General features: G+C 43.9%; 5 protein-coding genes across 17 annotated transcripts in view; 3 read left to right on the top strand and 2 right to left on the bottom strand.

The window, feature by feature from the left end:
* LOC122577836 (probable serine/threonine-protein kinase yakA) overlaps positions 1-2,889 on the bottom strand; it is a 56,534-nt gene extending 53,645 nt beyond the window's left edge. The window contains exon 1 of the mRNA XM_043749511.1: positions 860-2,889. Within this exon, the coding sequence (XP_043605446.1) occupies positions 860-1,047 (188 nt within the window). The 5' untranslated portion in view covers positions 1,048-2,889. The remainder of the gene's footprint in view (positions 1-859) is intronic.
* Positions 1-15,681, top strand: part of LOC122577835 (DNA (cytosine-5)-methyltransferase 3B-like) — a 64,015-nt gene extending 48,334 nt beyond the window's left edge. For 2 of the 7 annotated variants that reach the window (XM_043749504.1, XM_043749506.1), the window contains 16 exons: positions 8,336-9,593; positions 9,878-9,966; positions 10,366-10,470; positions 10,546-10,627; positions 10,998-11,345; positions 11,720-11,811; positions 11,900-12,010; positions 12,148-12,370; positions 13,008-13,135; positions 13,240-13,287; positions 13,795-13,859; positions 13,953-14,224; positions 14,323-14,559; positions 14,925-15,066; positions 15,141-15,355; positions 15,445-15,681. In XM_043749504.1, coding sequence (XP_043605439.1) covers positions 8,336-9,593; positions 9,878-9,966; positions 10,366-10,470; positions 10,546-10,627; positions 10,998-11,345; positions 11,720-11,811; positions 11,900-12,010; positions 12,148-12,370; positions 13,008-13,135; positions 13,240-13,287; positions 13,795-13,859; positions 13,953-14,224; positions 14,323-14,559; positions 14,925-15,066; positions 15,141-15,355; positions 15,445-15,671 — 3,642 coding nt within the window. In that variant the 3' untranslated portion in view covers positions 15,672-15,681. Of the gene's footprint in view, positions 1-3,085; positions 3,215-5,834; positions 7,376-8,335; positions 9,594-9,877; positions 9,967-10,365; positions 10,471-10,545; positions 10,628-10,997; positions 11,346-11,719; positions 11,812-11,899; positions 12,011-12,147; positions 12,371-13,007; positions 13,136-13,239; positions 13,288-13,794; positions 13,860-13,952; positions 14,232-14,322; positions 14,560-14,924; positions 15,067-15,140; positions 15,356-15,444 lie in introns of those variants that run through there. The other 5 variants (XM_043749507.1, XM_043749508.1, XM_043749503.1 and 2 more) reach the window with 5 other exon arrangements.
* Positions 15,682-15,805: 124 nt separating this feature from the next.
* Positions 15,806-19,816, bottom strand: LOC122577839 (polynucleotide 5'-hydroxyl-kinase NOL9). 3 transcript variants are annotated; one of them, XM_043749519.1, is made up of 7 exons: positions 19,607-19,816; positions 19,275-19,486; positions 17,569-19,145; positions 17,289-17,488; positions 16,740-16,790; positions 16,458-16,651; positions 15,806-16,371 (listed from the first exon to the last, which is right to left on the bottom strand). In XM_043749519.1, the coding sequence occupies exons 1-7, from the start codon at positions 19,672-19,674 to the stop codon at positions 16,139-16,141; spliced, it is 2,535 nt and encodes an 844-aa protein (XP_043605454.1). In that variant the 5' UTR covers positions 19,675-19,816; the 3' UTR covers positions 15,806-16,138. The 3 variants fall into 3 exon arrangements, with proteins under 3 accessions (XP_043605454.1, XP_043605455.1, XP_043605456.1); XM_043749520.1 differs by lacking the exon at positions 19,607-19,816 and having other exon boundaries at positions 17,569-19,122; positions 19,206-19,416; XM_043749521.1 differs by lacking the exon at positions 19,607-19,816 and having other exon boundaries at positions 19,223-19,415.
* Positions 19,817-19,977: 161 nt separating this feature from the next.
* On the top strand, positions 19,978-26,308 carry LOC122577838 (histone lysine demethylase PHF8-like). Of its 4 annotated transcripts, none has more exons than XM_043749517.1 (13): positions 19,978-20,191; positions 20,554-20,639; positions 20,732-21,010; positions 21,096-21,237; positions 21,339-21,788; positions 21,870-22,071; positions 22,154-22,923; positions 22,987-23,034; positions 23,300-23,475; positions 23,563-23,765; positions 23,997-24,044; positions 24,345-24,528; positions 24,633-26,308. In XM_043749517.1, the coding sequence occupies exons 1-13, from the start codon at positions 20,094-20,096 to the stop codon at positions 24,710-24,712; spliced, it is 2,766 nt and encodes a 921-aa protein (XP_043605452.1). In that variant the 5' UTR covers positions 19,978-20,093; the 3' UTR covers positions 24,713-26,308. The 4 variants fall into 4 exon arrangements, with proteins under 4 accessions (XP_043605452.1, XP_043605451.1, XP_043605449.1 ...); XM_043749516.1 differs by having other exon boundaries at positions 23,291-23,475; XM_043749514.1 differs by having other exon boundaries at positions 23,267-23,475.
* The window catches only part of LOC122577840 (trehalase-like), a 39,849-nt gene continuing 38,962 nt past the window's right edge, over positions 25,929-26,815 (top strand). For both annotated transcript variants that reach the window (XM_043749525.1, XM_043749523.1), the window contains exon 1: positions 25,929-26,308. The gene's annotated coding sequence lies outside the window, so the exon portion shown is untranslated. The remainder of the gene's footprint in view (positions 26,309-26,815) is intronic.

The raw sequence follows: 26,815 nt of genomic DNA, 5'->3' as shown, positions 1-26,815 counted from the left end.
CGATCACCGACGGATTTAGCCACGCGTTTCGTCTTTTTTCCTTTTCTTTTTTTTTTCTTTTTCTTTTTCTCCCCCCCCCCCCCCCCCGCCACCCGCCCCCCGATCGAGGAAAACGCTCGCTCGACTCGCGCGTTACCTTCTACTCGGTTATCGCCGCGACATCGATCACGGTACGCGAACCGTGGTGGGAACTTCAACGACGAGATACCTCAAACAAATTGTACGGTTTAAGGAACGAGGGCACGACCGGACCTTGCGCAACGAATACAAATGCTACCCTGTCCCTTCGTGGCGCGTGACGAAATTCATAAAAAGCCTGAGAGGTCGGGAACCAAGGGTGGAACCGCGGCCATGAGACGGAGAGACAGACAGAGACGGAGAGACAGAGAGGAGACGCTCCTATCGACGACAACGCGATAACGCGTTCGTGGGAAAGGCTGTGACGAAATCGAAGGATTCGCACGGTGCGACAGAGACCAAGTGGTCGACGAGCAATCGAAGATTTTCCAGCCACGATCCTTCGGTCGTCTCGGTTCCACGTTCCGACGGCGACCGTGCGCATCTTTCCACTTGTTCGCCTCTGTAGCGCTTTTGCTCGCGCTATCGTTGCTCCGTGACAACGGACGATCGCGATACGCGTTACTCCGAGGAGAAGAGAAGCGGAGTTTCACGTGGCAACGGGGAACGCTGGCCTGTTGTGTCGTTGTATCGTCTCACCGTCGGAACGCGGATTCGGCCTCCGATTGTCGACGGAGATCGGTGCGAGAGTCTCCCGGACGCGTGGTTGAAACGTTTCGCGGTTAAAACGTTAGGCGAGCGTAACAGAAGTAAAGACAGCGAAAGGATATAGGAAACTTACAGTTTGTAGTGGTGCTGCATATGATGAGCCAAATGCAGGTCGGCAGGATGTTGTTGAAGTTGCTGCTGCTGCTGTTGTTGCTGTTGTTGTTGCGGGTGCATAGCCTGGTGATGATGTGTCTGCGGGGGATCCAGGCTAGAGGCACCCAAGAGGGTGGCGCTCTCCCTAAATAGCGTTGCCACCTGCATCCTGCTGGCTGGTTATCGGCCGCGTTTCCGAGCGAATAACCGCGTATTTGTCTGTCGGCGAACGAGTCACGTCCTCGGCAGGTTCGACGATACCACTTGCACGGTATCACCGGTGGTGGTTGCCGACGGTCTTTTGCCAGTCTTTGAGAGCAGCACGCTTCCTGGCGTCGAAGAACGTCGGGATACTCGGGATCGCGAGGTTCGAGAGAAAGATCGGAAGGGTCGATAGACGGACAGGTAGACAGGTAGGCAGGCAGTCGGGTGGCGGACGGGTATGCGGGCAGGCAGGTACAGGCAGACAGGCGAGCAAGCGAGCAAGCAAGCGAGCAAGCAAACTGACAGACAGCAGGACCGCTCTCCCCGACGGCTTCGCGGAGAGAACGCGAGCCGTCGGCAGGGTAACGCGAGTAGAAAGAACGCGCGCGATCCCGCGTGACTAATATGCTCGCACCAACACTCACTACTACGGCACTGTGTGTTGTCACCCTGCGTTGAACGTAAACTGTCGTACCGTCGCGACGACGGGACCGACGGCGAGCCCGGTCGGTCGCCGACGACGGTCGCCGGCAAGGAGGCGAGACGAACGACGACGGATCCGGCGGCGGCGATAGCGGCGGCGATTGCCGCGTCGTATTCGAGCGGATTCGATCGAGATTCAATCGAGTCCTCTCGTGCTGCTCGTCCTCCGGTTACCGCTCGTGATCCTCCTTACCACCATCGTCATCGTCCTCCAGGATATCCGACGGTCGGTCTCGGGAGCAGCGCCTCGATCCTCCGTCGGCCAGCTGTTGACGTCGGCTCGGTGTATCCAAAGCCGAGGTGTCGCAAGGGCGAGAAAGAGAGAGGCAAAAACGGACCGCTGTCGTTAGCCGGACCCACGGTGTCCAGCTGTGTCGATACTTTCGGCTGCAGACCTTTTCGAGAGACGCTGCTCTCTCGCGGTTTTCACCCGCACGCGGCTACACGTGACCACCGCAACAGCGATCGTTCGACCAGCCGAATATCCCTCTCGGCCGAAAACTTAACTTTCTTCTCTTCGAGTTTCTCCTGTTCCGCGTTGCCGGTTCTCGGTGGTCGTCTCCTCTCGCGTCTCCTCTCGCGTCTCCTCTCGCGTCGCTTCTCGCGTCGCTTCTCGTTCGATCTCGTCGTCTTCGACTCTCGTTTCTTCGTTAGCAATGCCACTGCACGGTTTGCGTTGCTCGGCCTCCTCAAGACGCGCCGACCAAAGAAAAGGCTACTCGACTCGATTCTCGCGACGGATCCGTTCCGTCCTCCACCATCTCTTTCGCTCCTCGTCCGTTTCCTCGCTCTCGCTTCTCTTGCTCGTTCGCTCGCGGCAAAGCGGTCTCTCGTCCGAGGGATTCGCGTTCGCTGCACCCACGCCCCGCACGATAAAGACGGCACAATGTTTTCTCTTTTTTCCCTGTCTTCCGCCTTTCTCTCTCGCTCGCTAGCTCGCTCGCTCGCTCGCTCTTTTTCTCTCCCTCTCTTGCCTCTTTCTCCGTTTCACTGGACGAGCGTCGATGGTTCGTTCGGTCGTCTCGCCAACCGGACGACTCGTCGCGTTATTTCGCTCTCGATAACGCAACGACGTGTACCGCTCCTAAACCTTCGGTACGCTGCTGCTCCACGAATACCACACTGCACCGCGAACGCGCCTTCTATTCGTCTCTCTTCTCTCCTTTGTCTTCGGTGTCCGACTCTATCCCGTATCTGTCGTCTCCTTTCTCTATCCTTCGCTGTATACGCCTTGCTCCGTATTCGTTTCGACGAGAAGTCTACTGTCGCGTAAACACTCGTCCACGCACACCACGGATGTTGAAACCGCGGCAGCAAGAGTCGGCACCGCACTGCTTGGCCGTGTCGCTGGTTCGGTCGCTCGAGCCGCGAGGTTCGTGCGTTTCCGACCTCCATCGACTATGTTCGGTCTCGCTCGGTTTCAGAGCCTCCCGCCGACCGCGTCGGCGGCGGCGACGACGACGACGACGACAACGACGACGACGACGGCAATGACGACGACGACAACGACGACGACGACGACGACGACGACGACGACGACAACGACGACGACTACGTCTACGTCTACGAAGACGACGACGACAAAGACGACTACGTTGCTGGTACCACTAACGGTAGCATCCGGCGATATCTGTGCCAGCGACGACGGGTACGATTACGACGATTACGATCGTTGCTAGCAACGTTCGTAAAATTTCTACATTTGTCTCGTCCTCTTCTCGCCTCTCTCTCCCCTCTGTCGATCGTTTCTCTCTGTCAGGTGTAATAGACGCGTTCGCGTTCGCGTCCGCGTTAACCAACGCTAATCGATATTCGACGATCGACGATAAATCGAGTCACGCGACTTTGATTGGTCAAGAGGAATCGATCCTTGGCTCTCGGTGCAATTATTTGCCTTACTGAATTTCCAACTGAGGTTCGCGGTTTCGTCGTACAGACGTAGCCAAGAGAAAGAACATACTTGGTCGAATCTGCGTGTATTCCGATACCGACGGCATTATACAAATTACGCGACAACATCGCGATTGCTGGAATGTCGTAACCGAATCCTTCGAGACGAGTAACTCGCCAGCTCGTCGTATCCTTCTCTCGACGCACCGATGGGCGCGACTCCTTTCGACGGAAAGCAACGGCCTTTCGAAACTGCCGCGTACCATCGAACCAGTCGTGCTAATTGATCGCGACCCGCCACCGCTGTCTCGCTAGAACGACCTCCGAATTCGCCTCCGAACTCGAAGAAATCGCGAGACGCATCGAACGGAAACGATGGCGCGAAACCGTGTTCGAGTTTTCGAGGAATCGCAATCTCGAATCTCGAAAGAGACGCGTCGACCCGCTACGCAGTTGCCGCGAGTCCCGTAGATTCCGCGGGGAAAATCGATCGGCGTTATCGATCGAAAGGTCGCGCGGCTCGACCGGCCGTTGCGTTGGTTGGCCGATTTCCTGCCAGTCTAACTGGCTCGCTGGCCAAGAGCCTGGCCGCGGCGGCGGCGGCGGCGAGCCGTGCGCGCGGCTTGCGCTCCCAGCGTTTCACCGTAGCTGCATGCACGCGTCGAAACGCGGCTCGGTGCACGCGTGTCCGTGTAACGCGTGCAATCCATTCGACCGAGTCCGCCGTGAGGGTGTAGATCGGAGTGGGAAGGCGAGCGCGACTGTACGCGAGCCCGTGTGGGTGAGAGAGCGCGCGCGAACCAGCGTATATCGCCGAGAGGCTGACTGCGAGACAGAGAGACCGAACGTTGGAGAAACCGAGATAGCTTCGACGTATATAAGGGCACGTACGCGTACACGTATGCACGACCGACTGCCATGGCGCGGTAGTGGTGTATGCGGTGACCCTGCCGCGATGTAGGTGGATGGGATGCCAGGGCTGTACCGAGAAACCCTGCGTCGACGTCTCTCTCGGCCCCTCGAGAACCTATATCTTTCGACGAAAGATCGTTCGCTCGCGTCTCGATTCGAAACGTCCTGGAATTTCCATTTCGATCGCTTCGAACGACGCGAAGCGAGACGATCCAACGGTTCGTGAACCGTTTTCGATTCGAGGCAAGTGGCGCACGCTCCGATCGAAAGTCGCGCGATTTCGCGCAAACTCGTAACACCGTTGCTCGATTCGCTCGGTTTAAACGATCGGCATCGAAGCGAGAATCGAGTTTTACTGTTGTTTCTTGGAGAGAGGGCAAGCAAACGAATATTTAACGAGACGCGTAGTAACAGGTAGCAGAGAGAAGGTAGACAGACGATCGTACCGGTTTCTAACGAACGGAAACCAAACGAACGCTCGTTTCGCTTGGTAGATACGATAGGCGACGATAGTTCGATCGCGCGCGCCGATATCGCACGTGCGGCGCGCGCGATCTCTTTCGTCGATCGTCGCGGTAAAAATAATGTCAAAGTCAAACTCCTTAACACGCTCCTGTTTCGAGTAGCCGTCGCATGTGTGTGTGCGCGCGTGCGATGGCCAATCGTACGTATATAGATACCAGCAGGTCGCAGCGTGAGCGCGAGCGCGACCAAGCGAAAGCAGCGGGGTCGAGGGTGGATTTCACGCAAAGCCGAGCGAGCGAGAGGGAACTCGGTGCGCGCCACTCGATGAAGCGAGAGAGGAGCAGATCGCGACCAAGCGGGAAACGCTCGTACAGACCGATCCTCGAAACAGAAAGAGAACTACCGCTGGGGAAACGAAAGGAGGCTCTCGCGCGCGCGATAGACAGAGAGAGACAGAGTGAGAGAGAGAGAGAGAGCGCGCAACGCCTGCTGCGATCAACCTATCCTTCGCGTAGAAGGAGCGACGAAGAGGGAGCGAGCGACAGAGAGGGGCAGAGAGCAGGAGGGAAGGAAAAGACGATACCGTCGTCGAAGCTCACGCAAACACGCTCCTGGCCGAGCTCGCACACCGCTGCCTGCCAGACTCCCACCACGCGAACTTTCGGAAAAATCAATAGAATACAAGAAAAGCCCACGCTGCGCTAGGCGAGTGGAGCCCTCTCTTCCTCGTTCTTCCTTCTCTTTACAGTTCCTCCTATTCTCTTCCTTCCTTCCTTCCTTCCTTCCTTCCTTCCTTCCTTCCTTTCTTCCTTCCTTCCTTTCCTCCCTCCCTTCTTCCTTCTTGCCTGCCTGCCTGCCTGCCTGCCTGCTTGCTTGCTTGCCTGCCTTCCTTCCTTCCTTCCTTCCTTTCGCCTCCGTGGCTCTCTGTTTGTACTCGCCTACTACTCGCCGGTCGCGTCCACCACGCAAACACGAAACGCTTGGCGATGCTCTGCGTCCGACTCGACAACCAAGATAAACGGTTTGCCTGAAAAAATCGCGAACAGAGAAAAAGCAGCTGACGGAGCCAGCCGCACGTGTGCGATCGACACGAATCTCAGATCGACCAAATTGTCCGCTCTAGCGTGAGTTTGCACCGAGTTGCGCATTACCCGTATGAAACCTTCCCTGTCTCCTCACTCTCTCGCGCATTTTTCCACTTTTTTGGGAAACGAGACTTGCTCGCAGAGACGTTGCTCTGTAGATTTCTCTTTAGTTCGACGAAAAGTACTTTTCCTACAGTTATATAACAGTTATGGTAGTAATAACGTAGATACGATGTAAATAAACAAGGCGAACTGAGTAATGCAAATTTGATATAATTGTAGCGTAAGTGGGAATGCAGCAAGTAATTCGAAAACGATAGAAACGCGCAGCGTAGACAGCAACGCGCGGAGGGGTTTCGACGGAGTGTGGAAGGAAGGAGGAAGGCCGCATAGAGAAGAGAGTGGTGGAAGTTGGTTGGGCGAACGATCGCGCGGTGCATGGATCTCGATCCGTGTGCACCTTCTGCGATCCAAACGGAATCGTAGCCTACCTCGTACTAAACGGAACTGACCCAGCTTCGTGGCTTTGTACCCTTCGTTGATCCGTCTGTCTCTTTTTCTCTGCCAGTCAGTCGATCCCTCGCTCGCTCGCTCGCTCTCTCCCCTCTCTTTCGCCGCTTCTTTTCATCTTTGTCCGGTATTGCCGGTGCACGAGGCCTCTCTCTCTGTCCTTCGCCCCTTGACATTCTCCCACCGCCGACGAGACACCCTCGAGAAGTTTCAATTTATACTGAAAGTCGTCATGACCGAATCTACAAATACGTACACTCGCTCGCGTTCCTAGTCCATTCATATCAGCTGAGTGCACGTAAACGTTACCGTATCGTTCTTGGTCCGTGATCGCGTACGAGCGGTTCGTCGAACCGCTCTGTATTTTCCGTCACGCTGTTCGCCGTACCGAACGAAATCCCTTCTCCATCGCGACCAACAAAATTTTTCGAAAAACCTTGGGATCGTATCCTTGGCGCGTTAATCGACGTTTCGTGCGATCCGAAGGGGAAAAAACCTCTCGCGTGAGATCGCTACGCGGATCCAGTCACGCGACATCGAGAATACCGTGCGGCTAAGAACGCTACGCAGGATCGCGTGCGCGAGATTCCCAAGCTTCGAGTATCTTTGAAAACACCTAACGATACGTTTAATCGTCACGGCACGGTGAACGGCGAACAGTGAACGGCGCGAGTCGACAACCCAGCCGCGACCATTCTATCTCGCTCTCCCTCGAGAATCGCTCGCCTTCCGTTTACATCGGCGAGCGAAGCAACTCTAGTTCCAGCTTCTCACATCGTCGCCCTAGTCACCGTCCGTTTGCGTTACGAGACAGACTGTGTAGAGTTTCGCGTGGTGAAATGTTCGCGCGCCATCCGACCCACGATCGGAGAACCGTAGTCGAAGACTCGGGGCTCAACTTCGAGTCGGAGTCGTCGAATAGACAGGCAGAGGAGGAAGGGTGGGAGGTAGGCGACAATGTCGGTTAAGGAGGCCGAGAGGCCCGTTAAAGAATCGAGAACGCGGCCTCCAACGAGCCGACTGCGACTGGACACGACCTGGCGGACAATAAAATAAGCGAATCAGCAGGTCGTTGTCGTAATTCTGGCTACGTCACTGGTACTACCCCTCTACACTCGACAGAGGGTCGTGTACCCTCGCGTAGAGGGGGATAACGGCGGCGGGAGAGTGGCGCGGGGCGGCGCACAGAGAGAGAGAGAGAGAGAGCGCGCGCGAGAGAGCGAGGGGAAGAGAGAGAGAGAGAATGAGGAGAGGAGAGGAGAGGAGAGGAGAACATGGGGTGAGAGGCGCGCACGGGGCTAGGCAGGAGGGACAGCGGTGGTGAGAGGAACGCGCGGAACGCTTTATGAATGAATGTTTCCACGCCAAGTGTGGCGAGAGAGCGAGAGAGGCCCCCGTGTGTCCCGCGTGTAAACACAATAATACCGACGTTTCCATTCATCAGGTCGACCCCGGCAAAGCATGCCGCGACCTCGAGAAATGCCTTTCGAGGCGCCACGTGGATCGCATACCCCTCCCTAACCCTCTACCCTATCCTCCCCCCTCTCCCACTCCATCTCTCTCTCATTCTTTTTTGTTACCAACCCTCCGCGGTGCTGTTTCAAACGCGATTTCAATCTTTCCTGCTCGTTTCATCGCGCTATCTTCTCCGTGCCATCGCCGTGGATCTCGGGCGCCGGCTCGCGCGCTCCATCCGTCCTGCTTTCTATCGTACCCGTGGCGAAATTCGTCGTCCTTCGGGGGAACGCGTTGCCGCGATCGATCCCGCGCGATCCACCGACGAAATTTCCAAGCCGAGCAGCCCCCTGGAAACCCGCGAGAACGATGATCGAACGCGGCTAAAACATTCCCAGTTGTTACCCCGATGAAAGTTGCGCTTTCTAGTTGGAATTGTACGCGTGTTACAGGTCTTTGAGCGAACGAACCTACCCAGGACGGATGCGTTGCAACGATGGGCGGGCAACAGCGTTTGGTCCATGGTATGCGCCATGGAACTGGGCTTGATATCATCAGACGTTTCCCGAAACAGCGCGCCGTTCCACACGGTGTCGGATGAACGATCGCTCGTCCAGACTAACGCCACCGTTTCGAAGCCATCGTTGCCCTTGGCAAATGACTGCATCGATGCCGCGAGTAAGACCACGAAGAGTACTCGTTCGAGATCGTCCACCAGGAGGAAACGAAAGTGCAAATTTCCATCTAGGTCCAAGGCCAAATACTCGTCCATCGGGAAAGCGGTGAAGAAGAGCTCGCGCAAAGGCAGAGCAGATGATTCGGCCACCGCGAACAACGACTCCAACACCGTAGATAAGTTTTGGAGGTCCCGAAAGGCGGGTCTTGACAGGTCGGAGAAACGAACGAACCAAGAGTCCGAAAGTTCGGAACGTTTTCTTCCTGACGAGGCTCGAAACCAACACCACCATCGAGACTCCGTCGTAGCCGAACGCGACGACAACGATAACTCGACGAATCGATCGAATCACGCGGCAAACGGCCTCGCCATGCAAATTGACGTCCCGCAGACTCGTGCGTCCGATCAGCAGGTGTCTTACGAAACCGACGCGGCTAACTTCGTTTCTCGCGACTGTGATCGCACGGAGGAAAGCGATCTCGGCGCGATCACGGTGGAGACCTTGGGAACCATCGAACTCGACGCTTTTCAGACCTCAACGGCCGTCTTCGACGAGCAGAAGGAGCAAACGTTGGTCGACAACGACGAGGACGCATTTGCACGTCGTTGCACGAAAGAAGAACGTAACGACGAGGCTACCTCGTCGACGAACAACCACGTCGAAGATGACGCGTCGATGGCCGATCGAATGGAAACCGAGGATTCGTCGCAGCAACAACCACCGGAGAGCGACATCATCGTTGCCCTTGAACGGTTCGACCAAGCCGAATCGACGAGTTTCGACGACACGGATACGCTTCCTCTGGCGAAAAGAATCTCGTCCGAAAGTCGCGCGTCCAGCGAAGGCGAACGAAACAACGAAACGACCAAGCCCGTGAAAAGAGCGGCGAGAAACAACGAGCTGCGGAACAAAGGATCCAGGTGGAGCGAAGAATATTACGAAGTCAGAAGGGTTACGCGTGGATCGATGAAAATCAGCAAGGATCTTTTCGTCGGCAAGCTGGTGTGGGGCTGTTGTTCGGGATGGTGGCCAGGCGAGAATTTCAAAACTATTTCTTTCTAACGCGTCCTTTCGTTCGCAAGCTCGTACTCGAGCTTCGTACTCGCGAGTTTCCTACTCGATCGATTATCGGCGGAATGGAAGCTAGCCGATCGGCTTACCCGATCGAAAGTTTAAACGCGCGTATAAAGCTGGAATGGGATCGCGGGAATGCGCGTGACGCGATGTGACGCGACGTGACGCAACGTGACGCGACGAGACGAGCGCAATCGATGTTGCAGCTATGTCCTAAGTAAACGTTTCTATGTGATATTACAGCGTTAATTATCGATGCCGACCATGTAGGAATGTTGTCCGAGGCAGGCAAATCATGGGTTTACTGGATTGGAGAAGCTCGTATATCATTAGTGAATATATCTTTCAATTTATTTATTTTTCCTTTTTTTTCTCTCTCTCTTTCTCTCTCTCTCTCTCTCTCTCTCTTCGTTCTTCTTACTCCCTTAACGGTCCAGAGGATTCGATCAAACCCGACCATAAGACTCGTTGGTTGTCCTTTGTCGAGAAATTAATGGAATATTAAGTTACTCCATGTGCTCGTAACGAATAAGTGGCTGTGATACGAACGTTACGAACTTGCCGAATAACCCGGTGTAGTTCGATGAAACGCAAGGTATCAATTGCAACGTGACCGAACGAGACGTACGAGTCTGAGACTGTCAGAAACTGGACAGTTAAGGGGTAACGCTCTCCGCGAGCAACGGATTTTTCAAAATTCATCCAACTGACATACCGGCGTTTCGTTTTAGTTGAATGAGAAGACTCAGATCGAGCCGTTCTCGTGCAACCTCAAGAGCCGGCTAACGCAGAATTCGAACGAAGCGCGAATGCGCGTCATCGACGCGACTATGCAGGTTTCCCTTTTCCATCTTTTTCTCCCGTTTTTTTCTCTCTCATATTTTATTACTTAGATACGAGTTTCGCTTCAGATGTTGCGGAGATTATTGGGCGGCACTTTAACCAAGCCTTACTTCACCTGGATCGAGAACAATTTACCATGCACGATCGAAAGTAAGTGATCGAATACGTGGGTCGCGACCCCTGCAGCCAATTATTCTTAGCTGATAGATTTTTCGCGCTAACGAAACGGAGAGCACGCGACAAGGACGCGTTTCTTTCGATCAACAATTGTCATACCTCGCTCCTTTCAGAACGATAACGAAACCTGCGATATGACAAACTTTGGTACCACGCTTTCCACTTATTTTTATGCGCGTAATCGGATTCCGTCCGGTCGAACTACGATTGCGAAATAATAACAGGAGGTCGCGACTCCAAGAAAAAAAAAAAAAGATAAAAAAGAAAGAAATAGGAAAGTATTGCTTCAGCGCACGAATCGGTAAAACGGTCACATCGATTTGATCGTATTTTTCGTACATAGCGTTAGACGAAATCAAGTTCTACCCATATCCAGACAAGATACAACAGAGATTGAACAGTCTCAGGGAGAAGAACGCGAAAATTACGGAGAAATACTTGCTAGACCAAAAACGTACGTTGTTACTTTCTTCGTTCTCTTTTCTTTTTTTTTCCGCTTCTGTCTCTCCTCCGACGCGAATATCAATTGCTGGATTTCTTTCGATAGGCGAAAGCCAAGGGAAAAGGTCGGCTGAAAAAGCGAAAGATTCGCCGCAACGAGGCAACGTAGATCTAACGCATTTGCCGTTGAAAGAACAGAATCCGGGGATTATAGCGTGGGCTAAAATCGCCGGACACAATTGGTGGCCAGGTAATGCGCTTTAAGTTCCTTCTTTTACGCGAGGCTGCTCTCGCGGATTACGCGTTCTCTCGTACGGTTTTCAATCGTTTCGATCTTTATTACGAATATCGATAGGTTGAAACTCCACCTGTACACTGTCGTTCGTACGTATGCCACGCCACTTTGTTAACACGAACGTTACTAAACATACGCGAACAATGAGAAATTAATGACGGAAGGTGTTACGTACTATCGTCGCGTTGAACTACGAACGACAATGTTGTTGGCGAGTAAATAGAATTTCAAGACTCCTCGAATATTTTCAAGCATCTTTCGAATATTACAAATTCACGTTTTAAACGTCCTTTCGCACGTTTCCCAAACACGCTCCCTTTACGTTGCAGCGATGATTATCGATTATCGTGACTGTTGCATGCGTGAACCAAGCTTCGGTTGCCAGTGGATTATGTGGTACGGTGATTACCAGCTGTCAGAGGTAAAAATTATCGAACGTTACTAAACGTTCCGTCGAAAAGGAGCCGAACACACGCGTAGACTGTTACACGATTTTCATTGCGCGACAGGTGCACCATCAGTTGTTCTTGAGATTCGACAAGGGCATGGAGAAAATGCGCGACTACATAAATAATACGAAAAAGCACATATACCTCGTTGGAGTTCTGCAAGCCTGCAAGGTATTTATCCGCGTGTCGCGTCGTTTTCACCGTCTTTCGTAATCCACAAAATTCCGTTTGAACCGTTACTTTCCAATTCTTCCTCTTCCTCTTTTTTTCTTTCTCCTTTTCTTTTTTTTTTTTTTTTTTTTTTTTAGGATTATTGCTCTCGTCTGGGATTCGAAACCGAGGACTGGACTGTAAACGACGCGTTGAAATATTTCGCAAGCAAGAAAGATTCCAAAAGATCGTGCGCTCAAAGGAAGGAAGATTCCGTCAAAATATACGATAAATATTCAGCTTGCATAGCCGAGAAATTGAACGAGTTGAAGAACAATGCAAATGTAGACGATGACCGGACGAATGACATAAAGAACAGTGGTACGTAAGTTCGGCTGAATGGATACAATGTCGCGCTGTGAATAACAGGAGACGTTGAAACATTTGTACCGACAGCGTGTATAAGCGCTCTTATATCATCTTCTTAATGAAACTAAAGGAACGATATTTTTTAACACTTTACCGACCGATAGCCGATTAATCGGTTTTCATCGTCGACGCTTGCCGACTGATAGCCTATTAATCGGCTCCGTGTCGCCGACAATCACCGACCAACAGCCTATTAATCGGCTCTGTGTCGTCCGTAATCTTTCTCATTATTCGAGCAGTGATTCGTTATTCGGTACTGAGGTACCAGTGCTCAGTTGCGTTGCTTCGTAAGCTGCCACAGTTTTAGACCAATTTGAAAAACGTAGCGTTCGCGATGAGCCTAATTGAGCGTATTGGAGAGCCCAAACCGAAACACAGCCAGCGCCAATGAGAATCTGCGCCTGAGCTGCCGGTCGGACGTGCTACGCTGTTGAACCGCTAGCGGTCAGTAAAGTGTTAAGAGTCGAGATACGTGGCAAACTTTGAATTCTCAAAATCTCGACTCGCTTACACCGCTACCGGTCTCAGCACACCATATACGTAATGGAAAAATATCTCTTGTAAAACATAAGCGTCTGTTTCCATGTAGATGACTTACGTTCTGCGATGAACGGAAACATCGCGTTCGAATCGTTATGCCTAAAGTGTCTACGAGTTGCCGAGGGTAAGACGGAAATTCATCCATTCTTCGAGGGATCTTTGTGCAAAGATTGCTCGGTAAGGTAACGCTCTAGTAACGCATCGATAACGTCACAGAGACCTCGTACTATAATTTTGCAAAGGCAATTCGTTGTTCATGCTTGGAAATTGAACCGTTCTAGGATCGCTATAAGCCCTGCATGTTCCTTTTCGGCAACGACGCCAAGTGCGTAAGTATTCCCTTTGTGATGTACATGCTGTAAAAAGTCCCAGGGTTCGGAAGTTTGTTATGAAATACAAGTAAAGCAGGTTATTGGTTTTTGTCAGGTTAACAGAAATATATTAGAATAGTAGATACACTATACATGCCCATTACACAAATCTCAGGTACAAAAAGAATATGTCTTTAAAAAATAATTGGTCGTGAATCATCATAATTTATAATAGTCCGTCATTCATAAAATCGTAGAATTAAGATTGTGAATGGGGAGAGAAGGAAAGAAATATGGAACAAATTTCTTTTCATAAGTACCATATAAATTAACTAAAAGGAAATTACAAACGTTTAGAAATTTCTAAGAAACTATATGTTTCTTGCTTCACTAACCTATAAAATATATCACTAACCTATAGAATATACCGACAAGGTTTGGCTGTTAAACCCTGGGACAGCCAATATATTGTACAACGTTTCACTTAGTCAAAATAATCGTCCAAATTCATTGCTTGTTGATCAGTTCCACTGCACGGTGTGCGCAGCCTCTGGCATGATGATCATATGCGACAGAGAGGATTGCCCAAGGTGAATTTTTCTTCGTCTTTGTAAATGTAATTTCCAAACGTATAAACATTGGTAAATTGTGCTTTTCTCTGTTTCTTTTTTTTCTTTTTTCAGAGTGTATTGTACCGCCTGCGTGAAACACCTGTTATGCCCAACGACCTATGAACAAGTTCTTCAGGAAGATCCTTGGGAGTGTTTCCTCTGCGCAACTAACGATAAGCCTCGACCGTCCTTCGACTCGATCATCAAGCCACGAGCAAATTGGAAAGACAAGATAATCAATATGTTCCGTACGAATTGCAAATCTAACCCGCAACAGTTAGTGAAACGTAATCGGGAGAAGAAAAAGATACGCGTGCTGTCCTTATTCGATGGCCTCGGTACAGGTGCTGCGTTGAGTTTCTACTCTTTTTTCTCCGCCAAGAAGCTTGGCACTTGGTCCAGTCACAGTTTACCGATTTTTCCTAAAGATAGATACTTTCAGGTTTGCTGGTACTTCTCAAGTTAGGTCTAGCCGTGGACACGTATTACGCGAGCGAGATCGACCCCGATGCGTTAATGGTGAGCGCTGCGCATTTTGGTGATCGAATCGTTCATTTGGGTAACGTGAAGGATATCACGAAGGAAAAGATTCAAGAAATTGCGCCTATCGATTTATTAATCGGTGGATCACCGTGCAATGATCTCAGCTTGGCTAATCCAGCGCGACTCGGCCTCTATGGTTCGATTACTTACTTTTAAACACAACACCATATGTATGTACACCCCCGTTTATAAGTACATATTAGAATAATGGCTGATAGTTTCCGTTTTTGAAAACCATTATTTTCTTCCATGCTGTTAACTCGTTAATTTCGGTGGTAATGACAAAAGCCGCAATCACTTAGTTGCCAACCCAATATTATTCCATTTTGTCGTGTAAATACGTATTGCATTCTGTTCTTAGACGAACAGAATTCTGGTAATCTGAGATGAGGATTGATCTCCATAGGAGAGCAGAAAATACGTAGGTGCTTGTAAGCCAGGAGGGTGTACGCAAGAACGCGTAAGCGTTTTACGGTTTTTCACGGGTTTTTGTCGCTTCAGATCCAAAAGGGACTGGTATTCTGTTCTTCGAGTACTGCCGTATCAAGGATCTGCTAAAGAAAATCAACAATGAATGCCATTTATTTTGGCTATATGAAAATGTCGCTTCGATGCCGACCGAATATAGATTGGAAATTAACAGGTAAGTTGAAACCGAGTTGAAAGCTTTACAAAGTTCTTACATCGAGAACATTGAGACACGTCGTTGTGTAACAGACATTTAGGACAAGAACCTGACACGATAGACTCGGCAGATTTTTCCCCTCAGCATAGGTTGAGGTTATACTGGCATAATTTACCGATAGAAACACACTCATTGTCTACACAACGAGAACAGGACGTTCAGGATATACTTACGCCGCATTGTCAACGTTATTCGCTTGTTAAAAAGATTCGGACTGTTACTACGAGAGTAAACTCGCTAAAACAAGGTACATGTTCTTAATCCTTAAAAAAAAGCTACTCTCCGTTCATCGTATTAATCGCGTTTTAATTATTAATGATTTCTTTACGTTCGTAGGCAAATTGGCTTTGAAACCAATTCTTATGAAAGACGAAAGTGATTCCTTGTGGATAACCGAACTCGAAGAGATATTCGGATTCCCGCGTCACTACACGGACGTGAAGAATTTATCGGCGACAAAAAGACAAAGGTTAATAGGAAAGTCTTGGAGCGTTCAAACACTAACTGCCATTTTTAGATCTCTTTGTCCTTTCTTCGAGTGTAATGCGATTGAAACGAACTAATCGTGACACGTTTAGAAGAGTCGAAAGTGTTTAAACATAGCGTGGGTTTTAAGAAGCAAAGACAAAACGATCAAACGTGAACCAGATCTCGCTTAGTCTAGTCCAAAAGGAGGATATAGCGAATATTTTAAGCATTTCATCAAAGTTTTCTCCAATTTATTTTGAATTTTATTACATTCAGGATAAAACAAGTACCTCGCAGTATTTTCTACCGTTTTTGTCTTTTCTGTTAAAATTGCATCTTTGTCTTACTCTCTGAAATGTATACTTTATACACACCTCAAACACATCATACATTTTATACATTTATCTTTTTGTTTACAACGATGAGAAAGGTAAGGAAACGAAAAAAGAAAAACAATATTAAAAATGCGTATTCTTAAAAATATGGAACCAAATAGATGATACATATACAACCCCTTTTTGATATACATGAAAATATATTATAGAGATTTATCGTTATTGTATCAAGCGTTGTTTTTATACCTCATACGGAAATACCCCCTGCGATGTTCTCGTGACATTGGTAAAACATCATTTCCACCGACATAAGGTACGTTCTTGTGTTGATTACTTTGTAATAGCGTAAGAGGTACCGGTATACATCCCACCAAACAGTTCACACACCGCATTATAGAAACCGGTAATGGTGTGTTTATAAATATCTCTCGTCGCTCCATATCAACTCCTCTGATGATACCTATACACAAAGCAATGTCACGCATTAACTTCAAATTGTCAAGTAAATACGAAAAGAGAAAAATATATGTACGTTTATATGCTTACCAAACCCATAACATGCGCAAAGAGGTGATCTGTTTAATATACGTGGACCAGCCGTACTTTCACCTTCTTGCCGTTCATTGTTATTCATATCGATTCCACATAATGCTACTATATTACCATTCACTACGTTTAACGCATGCGACGGGGGCACTGACGCTCGTGGAATTGAAATGTACAACGATGCGAAAGATGTTCTGTAAGTAAAGACACATTTCCTATACATTAAAGTGACTTAATAATTTGATACCTTTCACTCAACGCGTGCGAAAAGATGATACTAACACGTATGGAACAGCTTTGTTGATGCTTAACGATAAAGGGTCATAGCGGCTCCTAAAGAAATATCAAAATTCACACCATTAACATACGATCAAACAATTGTGAATATATTAAAACGACCATCAAATAATATTGATATTGTAGCGACACATGAGTCATAGGACGATTCGAATCGAGAGTAACTCGTGTTGTTGTTTTGCTCCGGGGTGTATCGACACTGTTACGATATACGAGATTGAAAAGTAAACAAACTCCGGGCAAAACAATATCGCCGCTACGTGCAACCGTCAACCGGAGTTCATGCTTTCCGGTACTCCCCGACCAGTATAAATAAGCGAACATGCTCTCTAGGACATTCATTACCTAGTATCCTTATATCGAATAGCAGCGAATGAGCGAGCGACAATTAAGACGTATTATACTAACTCTGTATTCTGTACTTAGAACGATTTTAAATATATCTGACTATCACAAGTATTCACTCGTCATTTATAAAACAACAACACGTTTAATATCCACCACAATATTGTATGTTAAATTCATGTATCTTACGCGGAATTCCAAGAGTCTTGTACAATTTCACTCAAGTAGGAGATCATTACAAGTTCTCGTTTTTGATACGGCTCCATGTTCCAATTGTCGTATCCCGGAGCACCTTTACGTTCTGCATTTGAATGTATCACGAATAATTCGTGATCGCATGGTTGACTCCAGTCAATAACATTCGCACTCCAACTCGACCAGGATAATTGCTACAAACAATGCGTTTCTTCCAACGTATCTGCTTGTAAAACTATTCAAATGTATCGAATGGTAAAATAGTTACAATTACCTGTCGATTTATCACTTCTTTACTTAAGAATTCGATATAGTTATTCTTTGACTTCTCAGACATAATCTGTACAACGAAAGAAGGTCGAATCAATTTGATCGTAAACAGGATGATATTCCAACCAATACCTTGTGAAAAACCCATCGTGTTTACGACGATAGGTAGGCGTGACAAAACTGGGCAACTTGACAATTTGTTAATCAACATTTTAATACTCTCGATGTATCGTGTAATGCATCGTGACACGTCTACATCTCCGATATATAATTGAAAGGCCGGAGCCTTTAAATGCGTGAAATTTGGTCCCAATAAGGGTTGTCCGATTAAACTGTACGATATACATCCAGCTGGTGTGCATTCTGCTTGTCCTGGGTCGACATCTACAAGAATCACCATTTTGGAGACAGGTAGTATAGTATTTATCAAGTGTCGCATTGTAGTTGATTTCCCGACGCCTTTTCCACCGGCTATTAAGGTGCATGACCATTTGTTCTCACGGCAACGTTTCAACACTTTGTCAGTAACTTCTTGCAGAATACGTTGGTCAACAATTATTTCCTTACACGCGTAATTATCAATATAAAGATTCGACTGTAATATTCTTTCAGCCCTCTTGGGGTCAGTCCAAGAATGATAAGATACATTTTTTATTGTTGGGAATAGCTTAAATGGATAAAAAACATGTAAAAACCGAGTCAATTTGTTTTCCAAATTTGATAACAAAACAACTGCCATGCCGGGTTGAATTTCTTTGATGTCTGCGATTAGTTTGTTCTCTTGGTTTTGATCAATGCCTTCTGCGGACAAAGATACCCATATATTTGTTTCCAAATTTTGTGAAAATTTCTCACTCGTTTCTATCAAAACGTTACTATATCCTCTTGGTGAATAAACTTCGATTGGACTGTTCTGTGTGGTAATGACGCATCCGTAAGCTTCTATAGCCCCATATACTACTTGTACAATTAACTTTCCAGTAAAGCAAAATCGTGTGTTTTTCGACATAACTGCGACTACTTTGTTCTTAAGACAATAAAATCGTACCGAGTGCTGATCAATGAGAACAGTATCATTATTACTTGAAGTTACTGTTTTGAATGTATTGGATTTTCTACTATTACGGATGCTACTTTTAGTGTAGCATATGTCAGAAGATCTCTTAGCTTTTGCTGAATTACTGGAAGAAGTATTTGAACTGCTATTTTGTAACTGATTTTTATCCTTATGTGGTTTGCGTTTACCCTTGGACGGCGATACGATTTTAGTATCCTTTGCTCCATCGTATAAATTATCATTTGGATTTAACGATTTACCAATAATGACACAAGCCTCGTTCCTCATACTTTGCATACATAATGGATTATTGTCAAAATCATTGCCCTCCATTTTCTTTTGTTCTTTTTGTTTAAGTACATCAGGTATGGTTAGCGAGGATAAATTTTTCGATAGAGCTTCTACTATTACCGGTGAACCTATGGTCTTCTGCTCTGAAATGTCGCAATACTGCTTGCCGTTTCCGTCTTTGGTTAACTGTGCTCCTAAAGAGTCATCGTTCTGGAAGGAAAGATCCACAGAATCTGAAATTTAAGCAACCTGTTTCCATAATGGTGTTCTTTACCTCAATAAAGATACTATACCATATTTTATTTTCAACCTGTAAATAGCGTGCAGTATCTATCCTGATTTGTGAATAATAAATTCCTTACGTTGTGTTCCTTCTATATTGGTGCACTTTTTCTTTTTATGTTTTAAATTACATTGTAAGAGTATTTGTTTTCTGTTTAATGAATCTTCAGGCAGCAAACTGTTTTGAGGACTTTTATCCTTTTTGTCCAAAGAATTCATATTTAAACATTTAAGGAAAGATTTTCTTTTTCCCTGGACGAGCTTGTTTTGTGCTTTATATTGTGGTAATTGCCTAAATTTAAAATTGAAGTTTTTGAGTCAAGACAATACGTGTTTTAACAAATTTACCAACACATTAATCATATCAGATAAAATTGTTAAGAAGCATTCTAATTGTTCGACATTTACTCACGCTTTGGTTTGCTTTATACCAATTTTCAAAATTTTCGTTTTTAGCTTCTTCGCTTGTGACGATTTCATTTTTATGTTCTATAAAATTTGGTTATGAAATAAGAAGATTCAAATCTCAGAAACACGCATTTTCAATAATTAACCTCAAAATAAACCAATATTATGATCCGTTCTTACAGAAATGTTTTGTGTATTTATTCAAAGAAAAGCTATATGACGCATGCATGCTGCAAGTGTGTGTATACAATTATATATATATATATATATATACATATTCATAACAAAATCGGGATAAGTAAACCCGGCTTTCGATTAGGGTACCCTTTCCATTAAATCTCCATTCGAAAAATAGAAATGCTCCTTTAGTATGCATTCAAAGAAGGATAACAGGGCGGCTCTTTAGCGACGCATCACGGCTACTATAGTTACCATCCAATGTTAACGATACAGAGTCGCGAAAGTGTATTTGGTGTTAATATTCACGAAAAATGGAGTTACCAGTTACATATTGTTTATGCGGCCGTTCCTACGATTTCGAACAATTTATGATACAATGTGACGTTTGTAAAGAATGGTATCATGGAGGGTAAGTGTTTGATATATTGACAATTAAAAACAACGGTCTCTCCAAACACTATGATTAAATTATGCTTTCCGAGACCGAATATAAATACGTTTCGTCATCTGTTCTGCAAAACCCATTAAATAATTTAGCTACTCTCTCATGATTTCCTTTTTATAATATCTTTTCTGAAAATAATGGTCACAGCTTTTGCAGCAAAAGAATTAGGTTTTGTTGATACTTGCATAACCTATCCCAACGACGCTGCAAATTTTTGCTGCAAAAGTAAATTATGCGGCCAGATTATAGATTTTATGAATATTTTCTACATGTAACAAGATGTATCCATAATATTAAAAATAATTTTTATATTTTTCTTTCTATAGGTGTGTTTCTGTAAAAGAATATATGTCCATAGATCTTGACAAATACCATTGTCCGCGTTGTGAAGCAATGTGCGGGCCATCGCTTAGTGAGCATATAGAAATTAATTTTCTCTTACTGTACTATTTATATAAAAAAATCTACAGCTCTTTTATTATTCAAATGTTAATTGTATTTCAGTGAAAACAAAATTGAATTGGCATAGACATGATTATACCGAGCCCGATGCTGATACAAAACCAGTTCAAACTGGCACACCAGTATTTATAAGGGAATTAAAATCCAGACATTTCCCAAAAGCTGATGAAGTTGTTAAACACGTTAGAGGCCAGCAATTGACTCTTCAATATTTACAAGCTAACGGCTTCGAAAGTCCTATTATAATTGATGGGAAGGATGGACTTGATATGACCGTTCCACCACCAAACTTCAGCGTTTATGACGTAGAAAGTTACATAGGTATTAATTCTTTGTATATATGAATATTTATGTTACTCTTATGTATTAAAAGTGTGTGCTAGATAGAACTGATTTCTTTTTTCAGGTGGAGATCGAGACATGGATGTAATCGACGTTACAAGACAAAGTAATATCAGAATGAAATTAAGAGACTTTGTTGAATATTACAATTCCCCTTGCAGAACAAGGGTTCTTAATGTGATTAGTCTTGAATTTACAAACACTGGGTATACCAATATTAATTGCCTTGCCACATATTGGCTTTAAATGTTTCTAGGAAATATATGTACATATATATAATATATAAATTGACAAATAAACGTTGCAGTCTTTCACCAATGGTCGAGGCACCATACATCGCGCGTAAACTCGACTGGGTTAATTCTGTTTGGCCGCGTGATTGGCTCGAGGATAGTGACATAAAACGCCCCGAAGTGCAAAAGTATTGCCTAATGGGGGTCAAAGACAGTTTCACAGATTTCCACATTGATTTTGGTGGTACATCTGTGTGGTATCACGTGCTACGCGGAGAGAAAGTGTTTTATCTGATCAGGCCTACCCCTGCTAATTTACAACTGTATCAACATTGGATGTGCAGCTCAACCCAGAGTGAAACCTTTTTTGGAGATCAAGCCGATGCGTGTTACAAATGCGTTATAAAACAAGGCCAAACTATGATGATTCCAACAGGTTGGATACACGCTGTATTAACTCCAGTTGATTCTTTGGTCTTTGGTGGAAATTTTGTACATAGCCTTAACATTCCAATGCAACTACAGTGAGTACATAAACGCGACTGACAGCGATCATTGATTTAAAGATCATTTGGAATGTTTCACTTAATCTTCAAACTTTATAGGATATACGAATTAGAAAAAAAAATGAAGACTCCTGCCAAATTTCAATATCCTGGTTTTGAGACAATCAATTGGTTTGCAGCAAAGAAATTACTGAAAGAATTGAAAGATTTGAATAATGAAGGAAAGAAATGTCCAGCGTATCTTTTACAGGGTGTTAAAGCATTACTCAGTATTCTAAAACAGTGGAACACAGATAAGGACGTGAGTTCATTTTTTCCATGGTAAAATCATTTTATCATAGATTATGTATCTCATTAATACTTCTGAATTGCTTCTGTTTTAGTATAATATGACCAGTAGAGGTCAAATACCAGAAACAATAAATAGTCAAAAATTGTTAAAAGATTTCAGTAAGGAAATTCGGCATGCTGAACGATACTTAATATCTTTAAATCCCCCGAAACCGGAGCGAGAGAGTAAACGCAAGAAAAAGAAACCATTGAATAAAGATTTTGTAGATTATGATGTTGCCGATAGAATGCCTGATAATCCGTTCAAAGCAACGTTAAAAGAGACGAGTAAAGCGAATTCTACGATCGCAGAGTCACCGTCATCCGGTAGACCACCGTTAAAACTCACATTACCGAAACCCATCATGTATCCCTATGCCAAAACTCAAAGTCCAACATTGGAAGAGAAAAATGTTTCTCCTGTTAGTAATAGAAGATCGTCAAAACCGGGTAAACAAAGCCCAACCGTAATTAGATTTAAGCTCGGCAATAACGAGGTGGTCAGGAGTACACACGATGACATAAATACGTATAATAATTTACACTCTGACCATCCCCTTGGGACATCGAAAGAATTAACTTGGAAACAAACTTCTATATACGATTTTCACGACGGCAGCAACGAAAGCGATTATGGTCGATTTACTATTGACGAATCGCCAAAACGAAAGAGAGCACCCAAAACTAATACGCAAAAGCGTTTAAAACGCGATTACGATGGAGATGTTGACGTTTTAAATGATGCACCAAAAAATGGAATCGAAGAATTATTGAAAGCATCGGCTTATACCTTGGGAAACGGGACTCAAAGATTGGATGTAACGTACGTATTAATTGTTCAACAAATTGAAGCATTTTCATGTATTACAACGTTTGCTAATTATAGGACATCAATGATATCACAATATAGTCAACCTATGCCACCGCCTACTGGGTAAGATAATATGAAAAGTTAGCATGCTCGAGGAATTTATTTGAAAACGCATGTTTAACATTACTTTATTATTTCATCTGTTCTTTCCCTTTCTTTTTTCTTTTTATTAAGAGAACAAACAGAAGTGCATGTGTGCGCGCGTGAATATGTAAATGTGCGCACTTGCGCGCATGTGTGTGTGTTACTTTTTAATAGTGTAGCATTGTTATGTTTTACGTTTTTGGTGTCCTAGTATTTATAAATTGAAAACAACCAGTTCTGGTAGGGCATCTCCTTCGACTCGGGAAGCAATTGCCGGGATGCTATCCTTCAGTGAACAATGTTATTCAACTACGTCAAATAGTACATCGAAATCTACAAAAATCACGAAAGTTCAAACTAGCGAGGACGACGATCAGTCTATAGAAAATATCGATAAAGTTCATCAGGACGATGATTTTAGTACGTAAAACTATAAAAAGATTACTTCTTCGTGCGAATGCGTTTGCATTGTTAATTAACGTTATCATATATATATTTTCGATATAGTTTACCCGACTTTAGACGCGTCAGACGATGAGGATTTTATTTTTAAACCTAAAGCGAAAAGTCAGATAGACGAGGCATGGAATCCAAAAGCCAGAGTAGGACCTCTGTTGCCAAAAACGAATCGTCCAGCTCGAGAAGGTGTCAAGAAAACATCTGTCGAAAAAGGGCTCGAGGCAGCGGCAGCGAAACGTGCAAAACAATCGGTATGTACAAATTTGCTTTTATCTTTTTGTTGATGTTTTTGTTATTGTTATTCTCATTATTATATTGATTATCACGTTAACTAATAATCAAATAAATTCTTAACTCAATAGATAGTATAGGTTCCTCTTTATAACACAAATTAACTCATTTATCATTCTATGTGCAATCCTATGTTTACATTCATTTGTATTTCCATGATTATTTCTTTCTTGCATACTCATATCGCATAGGACGATTATCTGGATAACAACATGGATAAGGGCGCCAAGAAGAAATTGGTAGGCATATTACGGTTTCACTCTTCGTTTCATAACATGTGTTGCATGTATCTTGAATATGATATCACAATATCAGCAAAAGTAATATGTTATATATTTGATGTATATACATACCTACAACTCTATGGTACACAGATATTACTATTGATTTTATTAAATATTTGATTGCAAATTATACTTCTTTTATAATATACTTATGATATACTTTTATAAATTATACTTCTGATTATATTACTTTCTATTTGGTTGAACGGTATTTAAGGTGAAACTAATTTATCTTTAATTCGTATAACATAATAGAGCACAACTAAGCGGACGTATAATAAAAAAAAGCAAAAGAATTCATCTGTAACTTCGGCAACTGGTACATCAACCACATCCTCGGAAAATACCGCAAAAACAAGCATCGGATTCGGTTCGATATTAACGAGTCCTAATAGGCTCAAGGATGTTAAAGCGAAATTAGCCGCCCCGGTTCCAGTTGGTAAGATACTTCCTTATTTCAGAACATTTTTTCTTCTGGTATTTTATCAAAATCATTTTTCTGTCTTATCAACCCTCAAAATACTATTGTTACTTAATTTTCAGAACGAAAACCAAAGAAAGGAATGAAAACGGCGAAGCAGCGCTTAGGAAAAATTTTGAAACTTCACAAAATGATGCACTAGGTTAAAAAATAGCAAAAAAATCATGAACGTAACGGACTATACATCACATTACACTCTCGATTTATGTACAAAAACTACATATGTAATAGATGTACATTGCTATGTAAATATGTTGAAATCATTGAGGTAGTATATCTATCTTAAGAATCTAGTTTTTAAAATTGCGATCGTTTTTTAACGAGATATTTATATTTATTATCGCAGTATTTAATTTTAAGATATATATACATATATATATGTATATATTGTATGTTTTGATACTTGACTACTTCAGTAAGAGATTATTTATGTTGTAGCAAACACTTGCTGAAGCTTTTCCTAAATGTACAATTATATTTTAAAGCATTATTCGTTTATAACTAACGAAAGAACAACACTGTCCATCTAATTGTAAAGAGGCTGTAGTATATTAAATTTTTCTCAGTTTGCTATATAATAGTAGCAACAAATTTTGTATGGCATAATAGCTGCACGACAACGAAAAACAGTGGGATAATCGATACTGTGTTCTGTAGACATTTACTTAGAACCTTTGGTCTCGATCATGTGCTTTTCGTTATATTTACGTCTCGTACTTACTTCCATCTTCGGCTTATATCAAGTTATATTCACTTTGATATATTATAATATTTAATAATTTATTCAATCATCTATGCTCTATACATTTGAACAAACGTTAAACATGTTGTAGAGTATGATTCGTTTTCATTTTTATAAACTAATGTTATCCTTTTTGTATATCTATTAATATCTTGTAATTGAGCATACTGATATGTCAAAGGAATACAAACATTGCACACATATACACATATAAATTGCAGCTGTCTGTCTTCATTTATTATCAGTTTCATTATCAATGACACAATTTTTCACTTGTAACCACTGATTTATATATATAATTATTAATTGAAAGATGACACTAATTAAAAGGTGATGCGATCTTTCATTTATATCCACTGATTTGTATGTATTATTATTAATTGAAAGGTGACACCGATAATATAATTTTCACAGTAATGTATACAATATATTTCTTTTATAATTACTATACATACTATATATTCGTTGCGACGTTTATAAACGCGAGATGCGATGTATGGATTTCATACTTCCCGCTGAATGTAGAGTGCAAAGGAGTGTGAGCGCATGCGTGTAATTATCTGTACTCAGCAGTATTCAGTAGTACCTTGATTGATGCTGACCGTTTTGTAAAATTTCTCGTTGATTCGATGTGTCGTCGCGAAAAAGTCTATCGACCGTTCGTTCTCTGTATCCGTCGCTAATTATATCTGCGAGTGTGTATTTCAACGATTTAATCGTATTCAATATCTGTTTTCTAATCAGTGTCATTTGCTCGTGTCTTTTCTTCGAAAAATTTTCTTCTAAAATTTATGGTGTTTTCAACACGTAGTGTATGTATATACGTATAAAACTTGCGTATAGCGTACAAATTGTGAAACGATCGTGAGCCAGTGAATCAATAGTAAAAGGAAAATTCATTGTAATATGCGATAATACCGACTGGGACGTGAAATTGTTTCCTTTCGACCGCGTGGAATATTCAAGACGCTATCGCGTGTATTTGACGTTCACAAGGTAAGTGAAATGCATGCCTTCTAAATGAAACATTGTCAGATTAAAACACACATCTTGCCTTATCCATACACAGGAAATCTAATTAAATACTTCTATTTTAATGTTCGATACACTTTGCTGATCAAAACGTGCAATGCATTCTTTTAATCGTTTATCGTGAACTAGACGAATATGAATTAAGAAGAGAATTATTGAAGATTTTCCATTTTAGACCTTCCATTTTATCTCACTAACGTCTTACTTAAGTATCGTTAATGAAATCGTTTATTTCCTAAATAGCAGTTATCATTGACAAACATATGGGTAGACTTCCGCCTCTGCAGTAATACTTCTGTATATATCAGTATTACTTCGAACTTAAAATAGATTCATCACGAGGATTCGTTTCTTTTGGCATGTTCAAATGGCATGAAATTTAACTCTGAAACTGTATTACGCAAAATTATTATTAGACGATAATGTGAAGACATAAACAAATAACGTTTCGTAGAGAACAAATATCAAGTA

Source organism: Bombus pyrosoma, linkage group LG2, assembly GCF_014825855.1.
Source record: "Bombus pyrosoma isolate SC7728 linkage group LG2, ASM1482585v1, whole genome shotgun sequence".
Lineage (NCBI taxonomy): Eukaryota > Metazoa > Arthropoda > Insecta > Hymenoptera > Apidae > Bombus > Bombus pyrosoma.
Note: the sequence above shows the minus strand (reverse complement) of the source record. Positions and strands in the feature narration are given on the sequence as shown.